The 26,950-nt window shown below is 36.2% G+C and overlaps 1 protein-coding gene across 8 annotated transcripts in view; it reads left to right on the top strand.

Moving 5' to 3' along the window:
* AKAP9 (A-kinase anchoring protein 9) overlaps positions 1–26,950 on the top strand; it is a 168,499-nt gene that overhangs the window by 3,988 nt on the left and 137,561 nt on the right. For 6 of the 8 annotated variants that reach the window (XM_014553322.2, XM_006177783.3, XM_014553313.2 and 3 more), the window contains exon 2: positions 24,766–24,830. In XM_014553322.2, the coding sequence (XP_014408808.2) occupies positions 24,766–24,830 (65 nt within the window). Of the gene's footprint in view, positions 1–24,559; positions 24,831–26,950 lie in introns of those variants that run through there. The other 2 variants (XM_032484010.1, XM_032484011.1) reach the window with 2 other exon arrangements.

Here is a 26,950-nt window from a genome sequence, read left to right as displayed (position 1 = left end):
AGGAACCAGAAATCAAACTCAGGCTATTTGAATCCAGAGCTTGGGCTCTTAATAATTAACTCTACTAACCTCTATAGCACCTAACAAAAGCCTTCCCTAGTAAGTACATCAAAATGTTGGTTGAATTAATTACTTGTATTTCTAAGAGCATCAGAAGTACTCTAGCTTCTTATATTTCTTTTTTTCCAGCTGCAAAAAAATTTTTTTTTGTGAAATACCGAAATATCCATTATAGGAAGAAAGCTACATTATCTTAAATGCAAGTGAAAATTAGGAGTATATTGAAATTATTTGTTAGTTTTATTTTTCCCACCTTTATTAGGGTATAATTGACAAATTAAACTTGTATATATTTAAGGTATACAACATGACAATTTGATATACTCATACATTGTGAAATGATTACCACAGTCAAGCTAATTAACACATCCATTAACTCACATAGTTACCATTATTTTATGCGTGGAATGGGAACGCTTAAAATCCACTCCCTTAACAAATTTTAAATATACAACACAGTATTGTTAACTATAGTCCCCATGCTGTACATTCATTCTCATGGATATCTAAAGCTTTCTGTTTTTACTGGTGTGAAGTGAATGAATGAACTGATTAATTTACTGACTATGCATTTCAGCTTCCTCACCTGAAAATTCATTCATTCAGTTGTTCATCTAATATTTATGTGTCTCTGTGTGGGCACCAGGGAAACAATGAAGCATAAGAGACGCTCCTGGACTTTAACAAGTCTAATGGAGATAATCACAATTCAAAAGAAAAATGCTGAACCAGAAGATACTTAAGGTCCCTTCCTGCTCTAAACTTCTGTGATTCTATTGAGTGGGAGGTTTGCTCTCCATGTACTGTGTGGTAGATTTATGATCACATGAAGATGGCTCTTTCTTCCTCCCATCTTCAGCACTCAAATCAGTGCAAAAAGAGTAGATTCTGCTAAATTTTAAATAACTGCTAATCTTGGCTAGACATTGGGTGCTCCTTGTCAAATAATCATGGAGGAGAGAATTTAAGGCTCTCTCTGAGCAAAATAACAAAGAATGGGAAGCCTTAGCATACTGACATCCAGCCTTCCTCACTGCGCTCCTAACTCCTGTATCTGCTGGATAACTCCTGCTTCCCTCCGAGTACCCCAAATCTCACTTTGATACTAGGCAGTCCAGTGGAGCATGAAGTGTTCCCTACTCCAGAGCTGCCTGTAGAGCTTCTCTCTTCACCCTTACCCATGACACCTGACTTTTTCACCTCTGTATCTCTCATATCCTGCTGTTCTCAATCCTAGCTGCACATTAGCATCACCTAGGGAGCTTTTTAAGCGTACTGAAGCTCAGCTCTTCACCCCCAGGGATTTTGATTTAATTGGTTTGGAATAAGGCCCAGACATTGGTGTGGGTTTGTTTGGTTTGGTTTGGTTTGGATTTGGGTTTCAGTTTTTTTAAATCCTCAGCAGATGACTGGAATGTATAGCCAGAATTTAGAATTACTGCTTAATTTTCACCTGCTGGTTAAAGCCCACTCTGGATTCTGGAACTGATTCTGTACCTAGCCAGGGAAAATTCAAGGAGCCTTAGACTAGCAGCTCAGCAGCTCAGATCTTAATCCCACTGTAGCCTGGACTCCCAGTTCCAGTAATTACAGGCTATTGTTGTTCCTTGTGATTAGGCCCCTGACCCAAAGGAACATGGGGAATAAATGAAGGGGAAGCAGTTATTGGGCAGGCAAAACAGTAGGTGTTTAATGCCTTCCCGCTGCCTTCCGCCCCCTACTCCCACCCCCAGCTCAAACCACTGTAGCAAAGTTGTCCTGAATAAACAGTGTCACTTGGTGACAGGCATGGATAGGAAATTGACCTACTGTCACTCAGCCATGCCTATGTCAAGCTGCTAGATAGTTCTCTTTATTTTACTGCATATACCTCTGTTAGTGATACTTCCTAATAATCTCTTTCCCAGAGACATTTCATCTTTAATCACCTTTCCTTTTTTCTCTCCTTCTTTTAACTTGAATCTAGTTAATTCTAGAATCTTCTCCTTTCCCTTGATCCCTTTTTTCCTCCCTCACTATGATTGTGATCATGTCTAAGCATAAGACTAGTGTAAGTGTTGTATTTAAACCTGAAAAAAAAAGTGACATATTTTAAAGTGAAATTTTAATGTAAGAAGAAAGAACAACCTCTCGAGTTCATAGAAGTGCTACTAAAAACTCTTCACAATTCTCATGAAAGTCTGTATTCTTTTTATTCTTCTCTAAAGAAAGCTTTTCTTCAGAAACCAGCATTCAGCATACTGTTTTTAATTAGTTATTTTCTGCTTTGATATTTGCTTTACAACAGTTTGGGGATTTACTATTTTTTTTGACACTTCATTTTACGGATTTTTTTCAGAACATTAGTACCATCTATAACATTGTCTTAATTTAAAATTCTATTCTGAATACCGAAGTTTTTGGAACCCAACAGATCAGTAAATTGAGGAATACATGAATATACCTTAACACAATCCCCGGACACCCCCTTAACTAAGTAGTCTGCTTTTCCAGTGTCACAGGGGACAATCCTTAAGGTTTGCCAAAGGAGAGGAATGAGTATGAGGGCAGATTTTAATGACATCTGTTTCTGTTGGTAAGACTGATGACTTCCCAGCCCTCAGTGACCTGGAGGGAGTTAGTCTCTTCTTCAGCCCAGGAGAGTCTAGTATATGTCATTTTCCCAGTACCAAGGAGAGTGCTGAAACACAGCATTCCTGGTACCCAGTTAATTACTATGACAATTTGAAGAAGCAATCCCTATTGTAATGTTTAGAACTATTCTCAGAGAAATACTTTTAAACTTCAAGTGTTTATCCAATTAAAGGTAAGTGCTCTAAAATATGTCCACTTTTCCTGGCATTAAATACAACCTTTGCCTTGATTCTATTCTTTGTTTTGATGAGACACTGTGATTCTCTGTGATCATTAGCAAAAGAAAAAACAGAGAGAGACAATTCTCAAATGTTTTAAGACAATAAATTTTTCCTGTTATGTGGTGAATTATGTATTCTGTATTGCCCTTGAGAATATCACAACCATGACTTATGATCTCTATTTATTTACAGTGCATATTTAAATTAGTCATTGTGAATCAGATATCCTAAGATCATTTAATTAATTACCTGCGTCATCTAACCCCTACTTAAATTTCTTCTCTAGACACATTATTCCTACAGACTAAATTATTCATCTTACCAAAGTTTCTAAGCTGACAAAGGCACTTGCTTTCTAACTAAAGTACTACTATGAAGGCAAGTCTCAGCTCAGCAAATGCTTTCTTTTTTATTAAAAGATAAGGATAAAGAGCCATCATGTCTAAAAATAGATACTTGGAGCTTAAAATCTGTCAGACCATATGTTGTACGACTCCAAGATCCAGGAAACAAAGACATCCTTCTCCAGGCGGTATGTATTATTACAGTCATTCTAGAGGATTGAGATCAAGTGCCAGTCCATTTGTATAACTGTACATTCGTTTAAACATCTTTAGAAGAGAAATGAATATGAGTTCCTGGGGTTGGTGAGGGGAAAACTTTAATGAATTGGCATTGATCTGATCTGCATGTGTTTGTACCTGTGTTGTGAGAGTGCATATGACAATGTGAATATTTCTCCAGTATCTTTAAGATTTCTTTTAAGGAAATTACTTTCATTGTTTCTCAATGACAGTCAATGAAATAATCACAAAATACAGGATTTGAGGCAGTCTTCACCTATGAGCAAGATAACATTTTACAACACTTTATAAAATCTTTATAATTCTTTTTCTTTTCTTTTTTTCTTTTGTTTTATTTTTTGGGGGAGGGTTTTAACTGAAGTACAGTCAGTTATAATGTGTCAATTTCTGGTGTACAGCACAATGTTACAGTCATGCATATACATACATATATTCGTTTTCATATTATTTTTCATTAAAGGTTATTATAAGATATTGAACATAGTTCCCTGTGCTATACAAAAGAAACTTTTTAAATCTCTTTTTATGTATAATGGCTAACATTTGCAAATCTCAAACTCCCAAATTCATCCCTTCCAACCCCTTTTCCTCGGTAGCCATAAGATTGTTTACTATGTCTGCAGGTATATTTCTGTTTTGTAGATAAGTTCATAGTGTCCCTTTTTTTTCTTCTTTTTTTTTTTTAGATTCCACATATGAGTGATATCATGTGGTATTTTTCTTTCTCTTTCTGGCTTCACTTAGAATGATGATCTCTAGTTCCATCCATCTTGCTGCAAATGGCATTATTTTATTTTTTATGGCTGAGTAGTATTCCATTGTATAAAATACCACAGCTTCTTTATCCAGTCATCTGTCAATGGACATTTAGGTTGCTTCCATTTCTTGGCTACTATAATTAGTGCTGCTTTGAACACGGGGGTGCATGTATCTTTTCAAATTAGAGTTCTCTCTGGATATATGCCCAGGAGTGGGATTGCTGGATCATATGGTAAGTCCATTTTTAATTTTTTGAGGAATCTCCATACTGTTTTCCATAATGGTCGCACCAAACTACATTCCCACCATCAGTGTAGGAGGGTTCCCTTTTCTCCAGACCCTCTCCAGCATGTATCATTCATGGACTTTTGAATGATGGCCTTTCTGACTGGTGTAAGGTGATACTTCATTGTAATTCTTTTTATGTATTGAAATTTTAACATTTTTTCCTAGTAGAGATGTTATTTCATTGTTTTAAAGTTAAAACGTCTTTTAGAAAGTTGAAATAAGTTTTAAAACCTATTGCCATTAATCTCTAAATATGTTTTACATATATGGTGCACACATATGTTATATAACATTTTATAGATGTTATGTAGCACAAACTCAACCATCTTCAGAAATTTGATTACAGTCTTATGCTAGAGTATCATTCTGAGACTGTATGTAGTACATTGGAATAATTTGACAGTTACTCAGTTTAGACCATAAACAGTTCCAACCCCCAAAGGGATTCTTTTCTGCCTTTATAACAATCAAATCTCTTTAGATTGCAGAGGCCCAGCTACATAGAAACACTTAAAAAATATTACGGTTAAGAGGTCTAAATTTTCTCTAATTACTTATCAATGATTGTGCAGGCCAGTTGTAAAGACAGAAACGTCTGTTCTTTGTTAACTAGCAAAAGAACTTAAATCCTCTTGAAGTGGTGGAAAAGGAAAGAAGAAATGAAGGGTATCCAACAGTGTATTTCTTCCAGGACATGAGACTATATTCTTTTTAGTTAAAAAAAATTATGTGTGTGTACATATATGTATGTGTATATGTAAAAAAAAAAGCTTTACATACACGTGATACAAAGATAGAAAAGCATGTATAATAAAACCTTAAATCTCCTTTCCTCACTTATCCAGTTCTCTTCTCTGTAGGCCAATACTATACCCAGTTTCATGGAGATTCTTCCAACAATACTGCGCATTGCCAACATACATGTATGAATTCCCTCCCTTTTCTCTCCTCTTCTTTTCTTTTCATAAAAAAGGTAGTACACCATATACTTTGTTCTGTTTCTTGAGTTTTCACTGCCTTACAGTAGTCCTTTAAAATTAACCTAATTGTGTAAATGTTATGTATTTCATCACTGTATACAAGTCAAAAAGCAGGACTACAGCATAGAATGCACATCACATGAAAATAAAGTAGCACTGCTCTTTAAGAAGAATGGGCAAGAATACACTAAAATGATTATTTTTAACACCAATATTAAATCTTCTGTCCTGATTCAAAGTTACATGTTCATTATCATCATCATCATCACCATCATCCTTTCTAGCTTCAGCATCATATGTGATACCAAAACATTAAGTAGGTTTAAATTTAAAGGGCCAATTCTTCATCCTACTGTTGTTTCAACAGATTGCATTCCTGGAGCTATTTGATGTTGGCCATCTTTAAGCTATTCTGGAATTTTACACACTAGTATCTTCTCTCTCAAGAAGATAACATTTCATATAATTCAGGAGTATAAATAGAATTGATTTGATATCTCTTAAATCTTATATCTTATATCTCAGATAAACAAGTCTCCTTGTACGAATGTAGATGTCAACCTCTAGATTTTTAGAATAATGTATCTTACATGTTTCCCAGATGCTGCTACCATAGTGACAGACTAACCAGTAACATTCCAGATTGTTATGTTATTAAGAGCTATTTCCATTATTTCTTAAAGAAGAAAAATGATTTTTTAAAAAATGAATTACTAAAATGAAATATTTCTGAAGTCATTTCCCCTTTTTCTATGTGTCTATGATGCTATGTCAGCTAAACACAAGATCTAAACTAAATCAGTATCCTACTGACATTTCTCAGGTGCAGTCTCTGTTGTTTTCTTCATCCTTACATTAATCTTTTAATTAATTAATTAATTAGTAAACAGGACATTTAGCTATCGTGAAAACTAATATCTTCACAATCAACCAAAAATCATCCATAGAGGTTGAATGGATTCAGTCATTAAAATATCCAGAAAAAAAATGAGAAATACTTCTTTTTAGATTATGTTTATTTTTGAAGCAAAGATTACCAAATGAAGAAACTAATCATATATCTAAAGTTCTTTCACTTTTTGCAAACAGATTATAAGATCACAATGATTTGCTTTCTATATAAATAGCTATAGGTAATGAGTGCCTTATATATATTAGCTCACTTAAGTCTTAAAATAACCCTGAGAATGAGAAATTATTATCCTTGCCTTGCGGATGAGGAAATTGCATCCTAGAAGAGTTAAATAACTTGTCTACAACCACACAATTAGGAAAGTTGTGGCAGAATTGGACTTGTAACCAGATCTATGAACTCCAAATACTGTGCTCACTCATTTATGAGTGAAGGCAAAGATAGTTCCTAGATACTAGTCTTCAGAAAATAGAGCCAGACAAAATTAATTTGAATCATAACAGGAAGTAGTGAAGTTAGCTGTAGAGAATGCTATTTTAGCAATGAGAATGGGGTGTGGAAAGGAACACCCAGGGAGTTGCTACTATGATATTGCTAAGGTTCCAGTTCTTAAATTGAGTGGTGGGTTAACTGGTACTCATTTATTCTTATGTATGCATTATACATATAATATGTTTTCAGTATGTATTAAAATATTACATAATAAAAATATTTTAAAATGAATTTTAAAACAAATTAATTATTGAGGGATGTTGTGAAGTGTTTTAAAAAATAAAAACAGATATTTTCACCTGGGTAACTTCAGTGTAATTAATGAGTGGGTTCCATGAAACCCTCAAAGGCACACACAAAAGTCCTAAACCGAATATTTATCTATTGTAACTGTTTCTTTGCTGTTTCTGTGTCAGAACTCAAATGACTCCACTGGGTATTAGAGAAAATCTGTTTCTAAAATAAGATTAGAAAAAAATCCCAAGAGGATTAATTCTTCCAGGAAGGTCATTTCAATTCAAGTGGACAGTTTTAAATTTGTATTTCAGTATTTGTGAAGCCAACAGGCACCTTTCTTTCATATTAAGATATAGGTTGAGTTTTTAGAGTAAGTCATTGTAACATCATAGCATTGAAGCCCAAACATGTTCATTTTCTCAAAAGAGTGGCTTCTTTCTGTTAGTGATAGAACATATGTTCTATCAAAATGCCCTTAATGAAAGCAGGCTTTCACAATTTTTTTTCAGGACTTTCCCATTCTCACAGGTATGTGATTGGATCTTTTGTTCATTTATTTTTGTTGTAAAAGCAATCATGCCTATGGTCATAAAAACTCAGCCCGCAATCTCACTTTTCAGAGATAACCATTGTCTTTTACCATTTGTGTTTAGTTCCTTTTACTACTTCTATAACTCTAGATGACATTTCTATAATACTGTTTCTTCATTTTACATGAAATTATTAAATTTTTATTTTTATGAAAATTGCATTTATATAACCATAAAAAGTCAAATAGCATTACAAAGTTTATAATGAAGAGTACGGGACTCTGAGGATCCTGTCTCTCTTAGTCTCTCAAGCCCAGTCTCCAGAGGCAGCTTCTTTCAACTCTTTTCTCTTTCTTTAGCTATTTATATTCATAATTCTAAGTAATATGCTTATACTGCTGCTTTTATTATTCCATTTTAGATGTTTGTATATCAGCTTCTTACTCTGACAAATTTGGATTTGGCTCCTGTACTTAGCTTCCCCACATTCTTTTCTACCCCACCTTAACAATTTTTAGCCAAATTATTTGATCATTATTTCATGTTGTTATTACTATGTAAATATTGTTCATAACTAAGCCACATAGTGTTGTTTAGCTTTCTGTTTACTTGTTACTAATTATTTCATGAACTCTTCAACAGGACTGTAGAAGTTCTTACCTTATGGACACATATATCAGATAAACTATTAGTTCTGATTTTTACTCAGAGACATCTCTCTTGAAGTCCAGGTCCTCTTGCTTCTGTATAGGTAAATCACTCTCCAGATTTTCTGCATGATGGCAATCTAGAATTTTACCAAGTATTTTCCTAGGTTTTCCCTTTACCTCTCCCTTTGTGTTGAACTGCTTGTTTCCTGGAACCTATATCTTCCCATTTCTTGGGTGTTTTTTTTTGTTTGTTTGTTTTTTTGTCAGTCTGTTATTTGATAGCTTCCTAAGAAAGAGTTTATGAGAACAATATTTTTGAAATCTTGCAAATCTAAAAGCATCTTTAATTTGCCCTTCTTAACAGTTTGCCTTGGAATCCAGGGAGGCTGGAAATCATTCTCCTCTACATTTTTTTTATGACATTGGTCTCTTGTCTTCCAGCTTCCAGTGTTGCCATTGAGAAGCCCAGGGCTGTTCTGATTCCCGAATCTGTTTTGTTTTCTCTATAGGAGCTTTTAGAAAACGTATTATTTATTCATTCACAAATATTTCTTGAGCAGCTATTACTGTGGAAGGTTCTGTTTTAGAGGCTAGAGATTGTAGCATTGAAAAAAGAAAGGCATATATCCCTGCCTTTGTAGAGCTTGCATTCTAGTGGTGGGTGGGCCACAAATAATAAGCAAGATAAGTGTAAAGTACACAATATATTAGGTAGTGATAAGTACTCAAGTAGAGAAGGAGAATATGCAGTGTAAGGGGTAGAAATTTGGATTAGAAATGCCTTACTTAGAAGGGAGCTTTAAGTGAAGACTTAAAGAAAGTGAGGGCGCAAGCCATGCCAGTATCCAAGGGATGACCGTTCTGGGCAGAAAGAACACTATAAAGTACACAGGCCCTAAGACAGGAGTGTCTGTCTTGTTTAAGGAACAATTAGGGAGCTGGTGTGGCTGGAGCAAAGTATACAAGGTGAAAGGTAGGTGGCAGTGATCTCTGAGCAGTAAGATGGAGCCAGAACTTGTAAGAACTTGGCTTTTTATTCTAAAGTAGATGAGATTCTATTGGACTGTTGTGAGCAGAAATGTGACTGCTCTCACCTTTGGCAGCTGAGTAAAGAAGCACCTGAGAGCAGAGATAAGGCAAGCACTTAGAATGCTATTACAGTAATCCAGGTGAGTTTTAATGGTGGCTTGGACTAGAGTGGTGGTAGTGGAGGTGTGAGAAGTGGTCAAATTCTGGGCATGATTTAAAGGTAGAGTTAATAGTATTTCTTGACTTACTGGATGTGGAATGTGAAATAGAGGAATCAAGAATGACTCCAGGGTTTTTGACCTGCAAAAATGGAGAAACCGAGTTGCCCTTCAATGAAATGAAGTGGGGAAGCCTATGGGAGGAACAGGTTGGAGGGTATATATCAATAGCTCAGTTTTGTTCATATTAAATTTGAGATACCAAGTAGAGATATCAAATAGTCTAGGGAGAAGTCCCAGCTAAGAAAGAAATTTAAGAGTCGTCAGTATACTGATGGTCATATGCCAGTCACATTTCTGGATGAGATCACTCTTTTGTGAGTAGATAAAAAAATCCAAGAACTGAGCCTTGAGGCACTTCGACAGTTAGAGGTTGAAGAGATGAAAAGGAATCAGTATAAAAGAGAAAAGAAGCAGGCAGAAAGTGAAGAGGAAAACTAGGTAAGTGTCATGTGTTCCTGAAAATCAGGTGAAGAAGTGTTTCAAGGAGAAGGGAGTTTTATCATCTGTGTCAAATCCTGCTGATAGGTGAAGGAAGATGAGGCCTGAGAAATGACCATGGAGTTGGCATCATGCAGATTATCAGAGACTTTGGGTAGAACAGTTTTGATGGCATGATGGGGATTAAAAAAATGATTAGAATGGGTTTAAGAGAGAATGGGCAGAGAGAAATTTGGAGGTAGCTGGAGTGTTACTGTCAAGGGAAAAAGAAAAACAGAGCAATAGCTGGAGAACTAAAGAGAAGGTTGGTTTTATACACACACACACACACACACACACACACACACACACACACACACACACACAGCAAGAGTGAGAGAGCATACTTGCATTTTAATGAAAAATTATCCAGGGGAGAGAAAATTTGATGATTTGTGAGAGAAAGGGGGGAATTACTGGAGCAATCTCCCTGAGTAGGCAAGAGGGAATGAAATCTAATGTACAAGAGGAGAAGTTTGCTTTTGCTAGGAGAGTTCATCAAAAGTAAAGGGAGAAGGTAGAACATGGGTCTCATGATGCAAGTAGGAAGGTATCATGATAGTAGGAGATCTCTTTTAATTGATTCCAAACTCTTCCCAGCAACAAAAAGCAAAATTGTTAGCTGAAAGTGAGGATGTTGGAGTTTAATGAGAGCGAAGGTATAAAGGTGTCACTATGAGAGAGAATGAATCATGAAAATAAGGCATGAGTAATGTAGCATTAAGAGCCCACCTGGGCTCATTAATTTAAGGTGAAAGCAGTCAGCATGGTTTTTCAGCAGTCTTATTGGTGGGTCTTGGGTACAAAGAGTGAGCTTAGTGTTGCATTTCACCAGGATTGTGGTTTTCTCAAGCAAGGACAAAGAAGAGGGGCAAGAGAGTTGAGAATACAAAATCTCTTTATGCCCAGAGTTCTGTAATTTCTCAATGATTGCCTTGGTGGAGTACTTTCATTTGCTATGATGAGCAATCTCTGGGTTCTTTCAAAGTAGGGTGTCCTGCTCTTTAGTCCTGGGAAATTCTCTTGTATTATTTCTTTCATATTTATCCCCTTCACTCTCTCTGTTATCACTTTCTGAAACTCCTACTAGTTGGATTTTAGACCTCTAATTTTCTTATCTTTTCTCCTGCATTTCCTTCTAAGCCTTGTTTTATTCTACTTTGTGGGAAATTTCCTGAAGGTTAGCGTCCAACTCTTCTACTGACTTTTTAATTTTCATTATTTATTTTACTTTCCAAGAGCTTGTTCTTGGTTATTGAATATTACTTTATTATAGCCTTCTGGTTTTGCCTCATGTACACAATCAACACTGTTTATCTCTAGGAATATACATTATATGAGCCTAAAATTCTTTTTTCCTTCACTCTCTATACTGACTCTGCTTTCTCTAAGTTCCTTATTTACTTTGGATTCCACTTTAAATGTTAAAAGTTTCCTTCCAGTGTCTGGTCATTCTTGATTTTCTGTGTGCATGTGTCTGTATATTTATAGGCAGCGTTTGTTGATTAATGGTCTCCTCTAAGGGTGATTTATTGACTTAGAGGGTATCCAATGTATTGATCCATTTCCTAAGAGGGTATTCTCACAATATCCCATCTGGGAATATGTGTCTACCCTCCAACGTTCTGGAAGCCAAGAAGAAAGGAAATGGGGGCAGGAAGGTTAACTAAATCCTCATATATCAGTATGGCACCTCACCCCTGATGTCAGCTGTTCCTGTGTCTACAAACCTAGAACCTCTGTGGTTCAAAATCTCTAGATAGGACTTCTGGTTTCCATTTCTGCATGTAAGGAGCTTAGAAGTCTATCCTGACAAGTGAAAAGCTGAACACACTGAAAAATCATGCTTCTTGGGTCCATAAGAGAGGAGAGGACGCAGGGCAAGTAGCTGCCCCCCAAGACTGGAGAGACAGATGAATACAGGAAGTCACAGCTTACCAGAACAGAGATTCCTGGGTAGAAACAGCTAGGGGAACCAGTGCTGAGGTGGGAAAACCTGAACTATAATTGACAAATTGCTGGAGGCTCAGTGTGGACAAGTATGAAACTTAAAAACTTGGTTGTTTATATGAGCTAGTTAATTGAGGCTTGACCACTAAATATATATCTATATATAGACTTAGAAATTAAAAATAATTCAGTAGAGCAACAATTCTTTTTTCCTGTCTCTTCCCATACTCCAGCCCTAAAGAAAATGAATATCAAATTGTAAATGCTGCTTCTATGTTCTAAGAATGAAGGAGCTTTGCATAATAGCAAAGCTTCATGACTTGACCAAGAACTGTATTCAGTTAAATATTTTTATGGGAATTTTCCAGATGCTTTAGGCAACTGGATGGGGAAGGGGAAGATGCTAGTTTCTATTTCTAAGATTTTACTAAATGTTTTTTCAAAAAGTCTCTGTTTTTTTTTTTTTCCTTGTTTGGAAAAAGGGTTATTTAATCTTTTGAAACCACTTTATCACTGACTAATTTTAATTAATGTTTTTGCAATTGTGCTAATATCTTTTAAAGATTACAAGGGTGAAATTGCAAAACTGAAAATATTCTACTTACCATTAGAAAGTTCCACTGTAGATATTATATATCGCTATCTTTTGAATTCTTTGACAATCTGTAAATATCTTAACAGATTATAACTGATCATTATTCTAATATCTTATGCAGAGTTTTACCATCATTTAAATATTAAAATAAGGACAAATTATAGAATGTATCAAGCTACAGAATTGCAACGTGGTCTACAAGAACTATGGTTAATGGCTACAATATCTTTCTTTAGTTCAAGGTAAGATTTTTAAAAATTTTTATAAGGAAATCCAGTTTTTAAATTTATAGTTATAAGAACACCCTAATGAGGGTCAGAAATTGTTAAGGTCATTTTCATATATTTGTTAGGCAAAAAAAAAAAGTAAAAAATCCTGCTTTAAGCCCAATAAAATTGTGATGCATTGTCCTGTAGGTGTGTTCCCTTTTAGGAACCAAAATTCTAAGAAAAAAGAATGTTATATAACATCTTGTTCTTTATTCTTATTTGCCCTCTCATTATTAAAAAAAAACAATTCTTAAGTTTTATAAGTCTACATTCTAGTTTATCATTACTAATATTTAATTAGTAACGAGGTAAATTTTTGATACACTTATTTTTCCATGTCAGTGCTTCTATGATGGTAAACATTTGGGATCATTGTAGAATCTCATTGGGTGAGATGTGGAATGTGAACAAATCGCTTAATACGAAATCATGACATCACTAGGCTCATTCAAAAATCCAAGTAAAATGTATTTTTTTCACTTTCTTGACAAACTTAACAGTGGTAGCTGAAACAAATAGGAGTTTATTTTTCTGATATAAGAAGTCTGGGGGTGCGCAATTATTGTAGTGGTTCAGTGGCTTAGCAACATTAGGGCAAGTATCCCTGCAATTCTCTCAGTCTTTGTGCATAGACAAAATGACTGTGGCAGGAATCATGTTCGGGAAGAAAGGGTGATAGCTGAAGGGCATATACACCACCTCTTGTGCTTTATTTTTTATTTCTTTCTTTTCTCATTGTGGTATAATTTACATGTAGGAAAATGAACGTATTTTAAACATACCAATCAATGAATGTTGACAAATGTATTCACAAATGTAATCAGCACATAAATCTACATGTAAGATTTTCATCACCCCTTAATGTTCTCTTGTCATCCTCAGCCAGTAACTTCACCCACCCCAGAGACAACTGTAGTTCTGCTTTCTATCAGAAAAGCTTAGTTTTTCCTATTTGAATTTCATAAAAATGAAACCACTCAAAATATACACTTGTCTGGATATTTTACTCAGCATATTTTTGTGATTCTTTCATGATATATATCAAGGGATTGCACTTTTTTATTGCTGAGTTGTATTCCACTGTCTATTCCTTTTTTGTCAGGATACCAAAAGCTTTCCCATAAACTGTCCTAATTAATTTCTACTTGGATCTCATGATCATAGCTGGTCAGCTGTCCACTTCTTGCTATGAGGGATGCTAAGAAAGTATTTGTCTTTATAGCATCTATCATGGGAAGTTACAAAGGAGAATCAGGTTAGGAATGGCTTTTGAGTAGCCAAACAACATTCGCTAAGTTGAATTTTGGTTTTAAGCTTTGTGATGAAACCTAGGTTTCATTCTTTTTATTATTAAAATTTTCTGGTTATGTTATTTACATATTACCATTTAAATGTACCATGCATATTCCAAGGTAAATATAGGTTTACTTTGGAAAGGAACCAGTGGAAAAACTTGTTTTCAGATTGAAGTGTAGTTGATTTATAATGTTCTGTTAGTTTCTGGCGTATGGCAAAGTGATTCTTTTCATATATATATATATATATATATATATATATATATATATATGTATTCTTTTTCATATTATTTTCCATTATAGTTTATTACAAGGTATTGAATGTAGTTCCCTGTGCTATACAGTAGGACTTGTTTATCTATTTTACATATAGTAGTTTGTATCTGCTAATCCCAGTTTATCCCTCTCTTCCCTTCCCTTCCCCTTTGATAACCATAAATTTGTTTTCTATGTTATGAGTCTGTTTCTGTTTTGTAAATAAGTTTATTTGTATCATATTTTAGATTTGACATATAAGTGATTTAATATGGTATTTATCTTTCTCTGTCTGACTTACTTCACTTAGTATGATAAGCTCTCATTCCATTCATGTTGCTGCAAAGGCATTATTTCATTTTTAATGGCTGAGTAGTATTCGTGTGTGTGTGTGTGTTTGTGTGTGTGTGTGTGTGTGTATGCCACATCTTTATTCATTTATCTATTGATAGATATTTAGGTTGTTTCCATGTTTTGACTATTGTAAATAATGCTGCTAGGAACATTGGGGTGCATGTATATTTTCAAATAGTGTTTGGGGTTTTTGTGGATTTATACCCAGGAGTGCAATTGCTGGGTCATATGGTAGTTCTATTTTTAATTTTTTGAGAAACCTCCATACTGTTTTCCACAGTGGCTCTACCAATTTACATTCCTACCAACACTATAGGAGGATTCCCTTTTTGCCACATCCTCCCTAAGCCTTTTTTAAAGTGAGTCCCTAGGTTAGACTATGCAGGATTGAATTTCATTGATATGCAAATCCACATTCCCTATTGTAGAAGAATGTAAAATTAATCAGATGTACATACCAGAAATAAGGACAAATTTTGTGGAATCATTACTTATAACAATATATAGATTATAACGTGCTTAAAATACATTTATACAAATGAGTAGTGTATCTTATATTACTAGCTTTTTTTTAGGGCTATTCAGGTAATGGGAATCCTTATAAGTAAAATGAAAATCAAATATTGATTGGCAACATGCTCAACCATAGACTTTACAACCAATGAATAGCATGCTTTAAAAATACTACTTTTATATATAAGGGCTGGGAACTGGAAGTGTTTGATGGTAATCTCCTCTAACAGCCCAAATACATGTCTTTTGAGTTATAAAATGTATTGTATGAAAAGTACACAATCGATAAATGCTGGAGAGGGTGTGGAGAAAGGGGAACTCTCCTACACTGTTGGTGGGAATATAGTTTGATGCGACCATTATGGAAAACAGTATGGAGATTCCTCAAAAAACTAAAAATAGACTTACCATATGATCCAGCAATCCCACTCCTGGGCATATATCCAGAGAGAACTCTAATTTGAAAAGATACATGCACCCCCATGTTCATAGCAGCACTAATTATAATAGCCAAGAAATGGAAGCAACCTAAATGTCCATTGACAGATGACTGGATAAAGAAGCTGTGGTATATTTATACAATGGAATACTACTCAGCAATAAAAAAGAATAAAATAATGCCATTTGCAGCAATGTGGATGGATCTGTAGATCGTCATTCTAAGTGAAGTAAGCCAGAAGGAGAAAGAAAAATACTATATGACATCATTCATATGTGGAATCTAAAAAAAGAAAAAAGAAGACACTAATTAACTTATCTACAAATCCACATTCCCCATTGTATTAGAATGCAAAATAAATCAGATGTACATATGAGAAATGGTGTAAACATAGTAAACAATCTTTTGGTTACTTCGGGGAAAGGGAGCGGGAAGGGATAAATTGGGAGTTCGAGATTTGCAAATATTAACTAGTATATATAAAATAGATAAACAACAAGTTTATTTTGTATAGCACAGGAACTATATTCAATATCTTGTAGTAACCTGTAATGAAAAAGAATATGAAAACAAATATATGTATGTATATGTATGACTGTAACATTATGCTGTACACCAGAAATTGACACATTGTAAACTGATTATACTTCAATTTTAAAAAATGTATTCTATGAACACCTTTATTAGTTTTTCACTTGTAAGGACACATGTTTTCCCAACCTGGTATGTTTGAAATGGTGTCTGAGCATAATTTTAATTTACATTTGTCTTATTATGAGGTAGGTCTAGCATTTTTTCATAAATTTCCACATGTAAATTTTCAGGATATAGCACTAGCCTTTTCCCAGACCTGCACCGCTGTCACATGGACTGCTTGTTAAATGTACAGAGTCCTGGGTCCCCCCAGTCCTGCTCAGACTTTCTGACCTAGGAAATTTACATTTCTAATAATTGCTCCATGTAATTCATATGCACATTAAAGTTTGAGAACCAATGCCATGGACAATATGAAATCAAGAGGTCAAAAATGTAATCTGGATATTAACAAAATATCAAGTTTTTTAGTAGTTAAAACTATAGACATGTTTAAGATAAAAGGTAAATCACTCCTGTAAAGGAAAATAAGCAAACTTTACAATTCTACATCATAATCATACCTATAGACTTGGAGATTCTATGGTACTATATTGAATCTCAGTTTATTTTGTCAATCTAGATGTCAGGTTCAATTCTTTCTAATACATTAGCTCTTTCAAACCTTTAGGTAACTTTTAGTAAATCTGCTGCAGAGTTCCAAATAGTATACTATTCATTAGGTTAGAAAAAGAAGTTTGTGATGATTTTTGGTTGATAACTTATTCCAAGAGACTCTAGTAAAATTTTATAGACTGCTGTATACACACACACACACACACACACACACACACACACACACACACACACACACACACACACAGGTATATAAACACATTCATAATTACCTTACATACCCTCACAATGGTGAGTTCTATTCCTGGTTTCTTGGGTGAATAGAAATTAATGTGAGCATATATATATTCTGAAGATACAGAAAGTGCTCAAATATTTTATATTATTTTGCCCATTTTTTTAAGTGGCATACAGTTTACATAAGATCTATTTGTTAGGTGCCTCGAAGATGCAAAGAAAGGTTTACCTTTGGCAAACAGAGGTTTTGTACAAGGACATACTGGGATGTAGGTAGCCCAGGACATTATCTTCTGACTCATAGAGTTACTCTGAGTGCTTCCAAGACTGGGAAGTCTATCAGGGCAGTTATTATGTAAAATTGGAATCATGCCTAAATTCTCCTAGTTCACAAGGCATCTTATTTTCCAAAAGGGAGACAGTGTAATTAGGTCCATATATCCCTGTCCAAAATGAGTGCCTAGGGGTGGTAGAGTGCTTGCTGAGCATGCACAAGTTCCCAGGTTCAGTCTCCAGAACCTCCATTAAAAAAAAATGAGTGCCGAAGTTGAGTAGAAATTTATGTCCACCAACTCACAAGAGGTCAGGTTCTTTTGTGCCCAGTCTTTACAGATGTCTAAACATTTGTAGCCCGGGGTAAACAAGGCTGGTTTCATTCAAATCCAGCACAAGTCATAGCAACTCAGGGCAGTTTTCTTTAAGAAAGGCATTGTAAGTGTAGTGGATATTTTACATTTCACAGACTCTTCACTGAAACAGGAGTGACACTGGAAGATTAATTATTTGAAATTTCCTTTCACATTTAAACTTAACTTTAAAAACTACATGGACCCTTGATATAGCTCTTTTGAAAACTCATTTTGATTATATTCTATGACTGCTTGGTATCTCAGATTACAAACATATAATTCCATCTTGATAATAGTAACACCTTAGATTTCTCTAATGCTTCATCAGGTTCGTTAGGCCACTTTAAATGAATATTAGTTTCATAAGTCATAAATAATCTTTTGAAACCTAAAAATTTAACCAAAAAGTCCCAAGTTTTATTTAATACATTCTGTAAGCATTTATTTATTTCTTTCAAACTCAAATGCTGATTTTGTTTGGAGTTGCAGCTTAACGAAATGGAGTGAGACTTAAATCAGGGGGTCTGGGATTAGGTCTGGGTAAGACTTTGACTGACCAAGGATGGAAAGTTGGGCAAATCGCTTAACCTCTTAAGTTTTCAATTTTTTAATCTATAAAATGTGAAAGATACATCACTATGCTTCCTCCTATTTTCTTTATATACTTTCACCTCTATTAATAAGTTAAAAATAATTATTTTTTGGTTTTAGGATTTAATGTCTCCTTTTTCTTCAACTTAATCCTAATTAGAAAGGGCAGTAGTCACATTTGCAAAATAAACTCAATTGTATGTCCCATAAATATTTGTCTTGTGAAGACTCTGACATTGTATATGGATTTCAATCATTGTGTAAATGCGATTTAGCAATCGCTGCATGGGCACCTGTCTGACTAGAATGGGGAGTTGGGAAGTGGGAGGAGTTGAGTTAGAAATACATAGTAAAACTGGGGCAAATTTTGGAGGGCCTTGAATGACAGATTTAGGAATTTGAAGTTCATTTTATTGAGCAGTAGGAAGTCATTTTATAATGGGATGACAGTGAAAGTTGCATTTCAGAAAGCTAATCTGACAATTATGAGGTCTAGAAAGTAATGGAGAGGAATGAAACCCACATACCAGCTTGGAGTCTTCTGAAATTTTCAAAATATAAGATAATCTGCCATGTTAGCAGTGGAAAAAGAAAAGCTGGGAAGGACTCAAAAGACCCTGGGAAGGAAAGCACAACCAGACATGTGCCTGATGGATATGATGGATGAGGTAGAGAAGAACTTAGGTCTCCATGGTTTTAAGTTGAGGAGACTTGAAGAAGGTCATTAACTGAAAGAGAGAAGTTTGGAAGTGTTACTACTGGATAGAAGATCTTGAGCATAGTTTTAGGTATTTTGCACGGCAAGTGATAGTAGAAAACACTCAGTGGAAATGGCAGCTGGCAGTGTCTTCTAATTAGGGAAGCAAAGCCATGAAGATGGACAAAATCGTGAAACAACTGAGTAGGTAATTGTCTGGTTTAGCAAAAAAAAAAAAAAAAAAAGTCATAGAAGAAATAATTTTGGTCCAGGTCATAATAAAATAACATTTTTATTACCATTGGATTGTACGTCTGGGTACTCAATGTATTATTCTAGGCTTGGAAAATTTGAAGGAAGCAATCAGTAAAATCCTTGGTATTTCTGTTTCACAATAACTGCTTTTGAAAAATGAGAAAGATATATACTTGTTTGTAAACAGTTACTGATGAGACATTGAGGGACTCTGATTCATTTTAAAAATAACTCATTTTTAATGATTTGTATAACAAAATACAGAATTCACCAGTGGGTGAGGTGCCTTAAAGAATTGGATTAAAATTCAAAAGCCTATCTACATTTTAAATATTGTGGATGAGGACATGATTGAGTTGCATATTGATAATTTACTCGGGTAAAAACTCTAGAAAGTCATATGTTAAAAAGAGAAAATAAAACCAGAAGGGAAAAATGTGCCTGCATTTAAATGAAAATGAGGTTAATACATCAATCATGTATTGTCATTAAAATATGTGAGACACAAATAGGAATACCAAGATAATTAAACATGTAGGAAAACCCAAGATAATTGTGCTATGGTGAAACACATAGTTTAAATATTTAATGAAGATCATTTGTTTAACTTAAATGAGTTGTATAGAATTTGTCAAAGATCCAGAGTATGGCCACCAAAATCACCAAATGTGTTTTAAATAGACCATATAAGAAAGGGCTAAAGGAAAGTTATTCAATCCACAAGAAAAGAGGCTAAAGACAAATTATAATATCCCTGCTCCTGAATTTAAGAGAGATAGTTTGTCCCAGACAATATAGGAGAGAAGAACCATCTTTTTCCCCCAATAGTATCTAGGGAATTGCCTCAATTGCTGCTTCAACTGTAGTGAAGTCAAGGTCTAGTGATATATATTGGCCACCAAAATGAAATGGCTAAAAGGTTGTATCTAATTTGTGAATGATAAAATAACATGGAAATGGTAATCACAATATACTGGGGGGGGGGGGGATGGAGAAAGCTTCTCAAAATGCAATTTGGCTACAGTTACAGCAATCTCTTGTTTGCTGATCATAATATATACTCTTCATAGGCTTGCTTGCTATCTTGCCAATAAAGAACTAGAACTATTTAAATGGAAAATATAAAAAGTACCTTTAGAAATATTTAATTCCTTTAGGGAGACAAGTGTAGTGCAGTGTTCTCACTGTTAACAAGGCAAGTCAACACTAAAAGACGTGTAGCTTAATTATGAGTTTTACAGGTGTTAATAAACAGACAATCACCAGAATGTAACTCCAATCAGGGATGACAAATAGGTATCATTCCTTTTTCAGTTCTGGTCCATTGGAAATGACTTCCAGGAACTCTGTTGAGAATGATACTGAGGCAGTGTTAGCACTCAGTAGGAAAGAGTTAATGACTGATTTACAATGACTTCCCTGGAAGCCTCCAATGACCTTCACTTTGCCAAACCCAGTGGTCATTTCTCAGTCCTCATCTTACTTAACCTATTAGCAGCAGTTGCCATAGTTCATCACTCTCTTCTCCTTCACTTTCTTCACTTGGCTGCTGGTTCCTCTTACCCAGCTACCTACTGTTCTCAGTCTCATTTGCTGATTCCTCTCATCTTTCCTCCCTCTTCAAGTTAGGGTGCTCCAAGATTCAGTCATTTTATTACTTCTCTATCTAAACTTGCTCCCTAGAGCAGCATGATCCAATGGAAAAATAAGATGAGCTATGAATGCAAACCACATATGTAATCTGAAATTTTATAATAGCTACATTTAAAAAAATAAAAAGTGGTGACATTCATATCTATATTATTTAATCCAATACACCCCAAATTAATATTTCAACCTGTAATCAATATAAATATATTACTTTAAAAATTGATATGAGATATTAAGTTATTTAATTTTCTCTTTCTTTCAGGAGCATTTTGTTGTTGCTCAAAATTTAATAATTTTTACTGACAGAAAATCAGCACTTTTAGAAAGTCTCCTGTATAACTCTGCTCAGCTGTTGAATCTTGGTTTTTGTAGCCATATCAACATATTTCTCTCCAATACAGGTAATCATCTTACCCATGATAATGGATCAGTCTTAACCTCCAATTTCAATACTTGGCCTTGACTTAGGAAGCTCTGCAGGACCATTTTTAATTTAGAAAAAGTGGCTTTGTGTAAAGGAGATACAGTGGTAACTATGCACGTTACTTCTCTATGGTGGACACTCATCATTAATATTAATAAGATATTTTAAGTTCTTTCATTTTAATACAAAGTCTTCAGAATCCAATATGTTACACTTACAGCATATTTTAGTTCAGACTAGCCATATTTCACATGCTCAGTAGCCACCTGTGGCTGTTGACTGCTCTGCTGGACAACATGTCCTAGATGATCTCATCTAAGTCCTTAATTTTAAATGCCATCTATATGCAACTACTCTCAGATTTGTATCTCTTCCTTGGACCTCTCTCTTAAACTCCAGACTCAGATATCCAAGGGTCTACTTGACATCACTCCTTGGATACCTAATATGTATCTCTAATTTATCATGTCCAAAACTGTACTCATGGTCTCCTCCAAATTTACTCTTCCCCATCTCAGTTACTGGCAACTCCATCATTTCAGTTGCTCAGGCCAAAAATATTGGAGTTAACCTTGACTCCTCTCTTTATCTCAAACATCAACATTCCATCTACAGTTGTGGCACTATTCCGTATTCAAGATATATCCAGAAAATTATTCACTACTAGTACCATGGTCCAAACTTCTCAGCATCTCATCTGGATTATTGCAGTAGCATCCAGACTGATCCCCCAGAGTCCAGTCTCCTCTTAGCAGCCAGATGTTCTTTAGTAACATAAGCCAGAACATGTTACCCGTCTGCTCAAAATTCTCCAATAGCTCCTGACCTCACTCAGTGTAAAAACTTAAGTCCTTATTACCTCAGAACTCTATAGGATCTGGCCTCTTGTTACTTCTCTGACCTCATTTCCTACTGTTACCCTCCTTGCTCACTCTACTCTAGCCACCGTTGCCTCCTGCTTTTCCTTTAACATGACGGTCATGATCTAGTTTCAGGACTTTTAGACTTGCTATACCCTCACTTATCTCCATGGCTCACTCTCTCATCTTTTTCAATCCTTTGCTCAAGTATCTTCTAAGGGAATGACTTGAATGAGTGAAAGAATGAATGAATGTTATGACATGAATAGTTGCTATAAGGAGGCAACAGAGCACTAGTGCCACATGCTTGCCCTTCTAATAGTCAACACACAACTTTCAGCATTTATTTAATACCTATTATACATAAAAGACGTGTATGATTGGCTGGTCTTAGTGAAGGGAAACACTGAAATAATCTTTTTGCTTTAGGAGGTTCTCGAACATTTTCAGCACACACTGGAACAAATAGGTAGATTCTTTAGTAACTGAAAAAGCATTATCTATTAATAAACAGGATTATCTTTCAGATATCCTAGGGCTTCTTCCTCCCAGGCAATCAGAATCTACAAACACAGTCCCTCAGTCCAGGCAGTGTTTAAATCACTGCAGTATTACAACACTTGGTTCTAGTCCAAGTTTTACTCTTAGCTTAGTGGGTGGCTGAATAAATCATCTCTTCTTTTATTGTCTCAATTCTTTCATTCCCATGATAAAATGTTTAATCTCATCCACTTCTCAATTCAGGTTAAGAAAATAGGACAATATATACTTGGGTGATACAAGCTGGCACAATTATGTATGCATTTTGGTGATACAAGCTGGCACAATTATCTAAAAAAGATCTAAAAATCTTTTTTAGATCTAAGAATTTCTAAATCAGGGCTATTTAAAACTAGTCTTGGGTTTGTGGTTGACTTAAGATCTTTAGTTTTTTCCTTTTTCTTTTTTCAATCGCAATTTTCACTTAACACCACTTCTGTGATTGAACTCATTTTGGTTCACACGTGCTAGTTTTTCAGTCGAATCTTACTAAAAAGGAGGAGAGGGAGAGGAAGAAGAAGAAGAGGAAGAAGAAACAAGATCAGCCTGAGTAATCAACCTGATAAATTTAAAAGTGTAGTTCACCCCAGGAATGGATTTGAGGGTAAGATGGTGGGGAGGAAAAAGGGAACAGAGGAAAATAACGGAGAGTCATACTCAATTTATTAAAATGGCTCAGTTCAATCCAACGAGTGTTTATTGGGTGCAAAGCATTGTGCTGGTTATTTTAGTAATGCCAAGGTGAGCAAGACAGTCTTTGCCATTAAGGAATCGGGAGGTATGAGGTGAATTAAGAAGGGCACACGTTATTATCATGCAGAATACATAAAGGAAATACAAGGAGAAACAAAACTGACATAAAGGATGTTTTAATATGCCAGGGGTCGTCACATATATTAACAACCCTTCCAAAATTTCCAGATAAACTCAGGGAGAGTAAGTAACTTGTTCAAGGTCATTCAAGCTCTAAAGTCTGTGCTGGTTTTGTCCTCAACCTAGGTTCCAAAGCCTAGTCTCCTTTCAGGACACTATTGCTAAGGGGAAGCTCCAAGTAGGAGTGGGAGGGGAGTAAGTTAAGGCTGAATATTCCCAGTTGCGCTGAAAGGAACAAAGAGATCAGAAAAGCTATTCTGCGCGGCATGAGAAGTGGGCTTTGAAGGAGATTGGGCGGCCCCATGTGGGTAAAAGAGAGGGACATTCACTAAAGGAATGAGGGCTACTGGCTGCTCTCCCAATCCTTCGGGTCGAGGAGTCAATCTAGGCTGAAAAACTGTCGTTCGGTGGGTCCTCTCCGCATCCACCCACCCTGACCCCATCTTTTCGTTTGGTTTTTCAGCGTTCACCAGTTTCACCGTTAGGCTCTATTTTCTTTTTCCTTTGTCACTTGAAACATCTTAATGTTTCAAAAGCGACCACTGAGTCCTTTCGATGGTGGTGGGGAGACGACCGACGCCCCTGGCACACCCACTTTTTCCCACCTCCTCAGCTAGGCCACCACCTAGGGAGTGGTGTTCGTCCCCGGGGAAGGGCGCTCTCCCCCGGCAGTTTTTCGCCTGTGGGAGCCGGGGTCAGAGGCCCTGCGGGAGTCGCCCCCACCGCAGCGTGCGAGGCCGGCGGGGGCGGGGCGGGGTCGCGGGCGCACCTGCCCGGCGCAGCGAGGCTCGCGGCGGCTGCGCGAACGACGTGCCCCAGCCCCACCCCCCACTCCCGTCCTGCCGTGTTTACGTGGAGACGAAGATGGCGGTGGTGGTGACGACGCTGTCCGTGCTGCCGAGGACCGTCAGCCAGTGAGCGCGGAGACTGGTTGCGCCCCGGGCGGGGGAGCGCGGGGCCCGGCCCTGCTCCCTGGGCCGCGGAGCTTGCGGTCCCACCTCCGTCTGAACCGACGTTTCCTTTCTACCTCCGACCCCTTGTCTGTCTTCCCCTAGCCTTCCTCGGAGAAGCTATGGAGGACGAAGAGAGACAGAAGAAGCTGGAGGCCGGCAAAGCAAAGGTAGGAGAGCCGGCAACTGCCAGGCCTGCGGTGGGAGGCGGTGGCGGGGAAGGGTTGAGAGGGGGCCTGGGAAGCGGCGATCAGTCCCGGTGCGCCGCCTGGGAGGGCGGTGCTGCAGGGTCCTCGCCCTCTTCTCTCCTTTTTCCTATTGAAAAACCCTGGTGATATACTACTTAGCGGATACTTCCGTAATGATTGGGTGTTGTGGCTCTTTTCTCCCGAATGCCCAAATAAAAGCCTTCTTTTACTATGTTGCGATAAACTGGTATTTTATAGCGTCTATATCTTCAATCTTTCACCTTTTTTTAGAGAGTTTTCTGGGTAGTGCAGGCATTGTGCTTTTCTGGGTGGGGATTTGGGGCTTTATTCGTTAGGGGATTTGTACGCTCATCATCAGCTTGGCGTTCTTAGGTGGCACGCTGGCACTCTTGGGTGTGTGATTGGCCTGTGACAGCTGCCTCAGCAGTGGCTTGAGTGTGCCACAAGTGCCAGCTGTGAACTTCGCTTTAGGGGCGTTTTTAGAAGCATGGCTTTGTATGTTGGTGTTTGGAGGTCTTTGTCATGGCATGCTCTTTGTATTGTGTGGAATGTTAATGCAGTCTGTGAGTGGAACTTCTGGGGACCAAAGGTTCCATATTCTAAGCAACGCCTATAGAATTCCTGATTTAAATAATTTAATTGTTATGTATGTCTTGTTGAGTCCCAATTTTGTGTGAGTTTGAAAAAACCTGTTAAGCAAACAATGCAAAATCATACACAGGTATTATTCATTGGGCTACATAAAAAATTTGACCGACCAAATATAAATTAAATAGCCTATCTTTTAAAAATTCATGCTTGCAGCATAATTTCTGGCTGACTTCAAAGTCCCCCTTCCTCCCTGTAATGAAATTACCGTTTATAGATCATATTCTGTTTTATTAGAGATGATTGTTAGCAATCGTACTTGGACCACAATTAAATTACAATACTGTTAACTGTTCTTTCTCTCTCACCTTCCCCTCCCTCCAAATAAGTAAAGAAAGAAGACTGGATCTATGATTTTAGTAATCATTGAAGGGCCATACTGCAGAGAAACAGTAGGAGGTGCTTAACACAAGTTTCTTAAATCAGTATAAATATATAAACTAGCTTCATATGCTCTAAGGACAAAGCTTAAGTGCGTGTAGGTTATCAGGTGTATTATTACTTTAGAAGCTACATGTGGAGGTAAAAGGGAATTAAGGCATCTTTAGAAGCCCAAAGTTGCTTACATTTTTGCAATCACAGGGTTTGAGCACGATTTGTGAACCCAAGAAAGTGGAGGTAAAGTTTGCATCTCCTTCCAAAAGCCTTGAAGTTCTAATTAGACATTTTGCTTATCTGTTTATTACCTCAGATTTTTTACTACCTGCCTTCAGAAGTCTTTTTCTTAAATATATGTGAAGCAGTCCAAAAAACAGTTTACTTTGGACATATTTCATAATAGTTAAAAGAATTTATTTAAATTGTTTTCATTAAGCAAAAGGGAATTCTAGTTTCTTTGTGTGTGTATATGTGGTTTTTGTCTTTCAAAATTATGCCTATGGGATAAAAATAATTTTCTTGTAACAGTTACTTTTATTGTAGAAAATTATCTTCTAAAATTGAGCCAAATTTTTCCAGTCAGAAATAAATCTGAAACTTGTAAGGCAAGATATATTTGCTGGAGCATTGGCTGTACAATATAAAAACACTGGAAACAACCTTCAAAGACAATATTAAGAGAATCATTTTTTAAACTATTACATAAATATAATGGGATATTATATAGCCATCAAAATTATGAAGACCGAGAACATGGAAAATAGAGTGAAAACAGCATCATCAAAAATAAGTGTACGTTATTTCATTTGTATAAGTGTGTGTTTTTAGATTAGGACTTAAAAACTGGATTATAAGTGTAAGGTCATTCAGCAGACCTGTATGGAACTCCTGTTTTATACCAAGAGCTGGAAATAGAGAGGTGGTGACAATTTCTGTTCTCAGAGTTGAGTGGGAAAGACTGACACTGTATTTAGTAAGTGCACTGAGGTGGTACAGTAGGATTTTAGGTGAATTTTTTCGTTTGTTAAAATGTGTTAAATGCTGCTAGCTTGTTT

This window comes from Camelus ferus, chromosome 7 (assembly GCF_009834535.1).
Source record: "Camelus ferus isolate YT-003-E chromosome 7, BCGSAC_Cfer_1.0, whole genome shotgun sequence".
Classification (NCBI taxonomy): domain Eukaryota; kingdom Metazoa; phylum Chordata; class Mammalia; order Artiodactyla; family Camelidae; genus Camelus; species Camelus ferus.
Note: the sequence above shows the minus strand (reverse complement) of the source record. Positions and strands in the feature narration are given on the sequence as shown.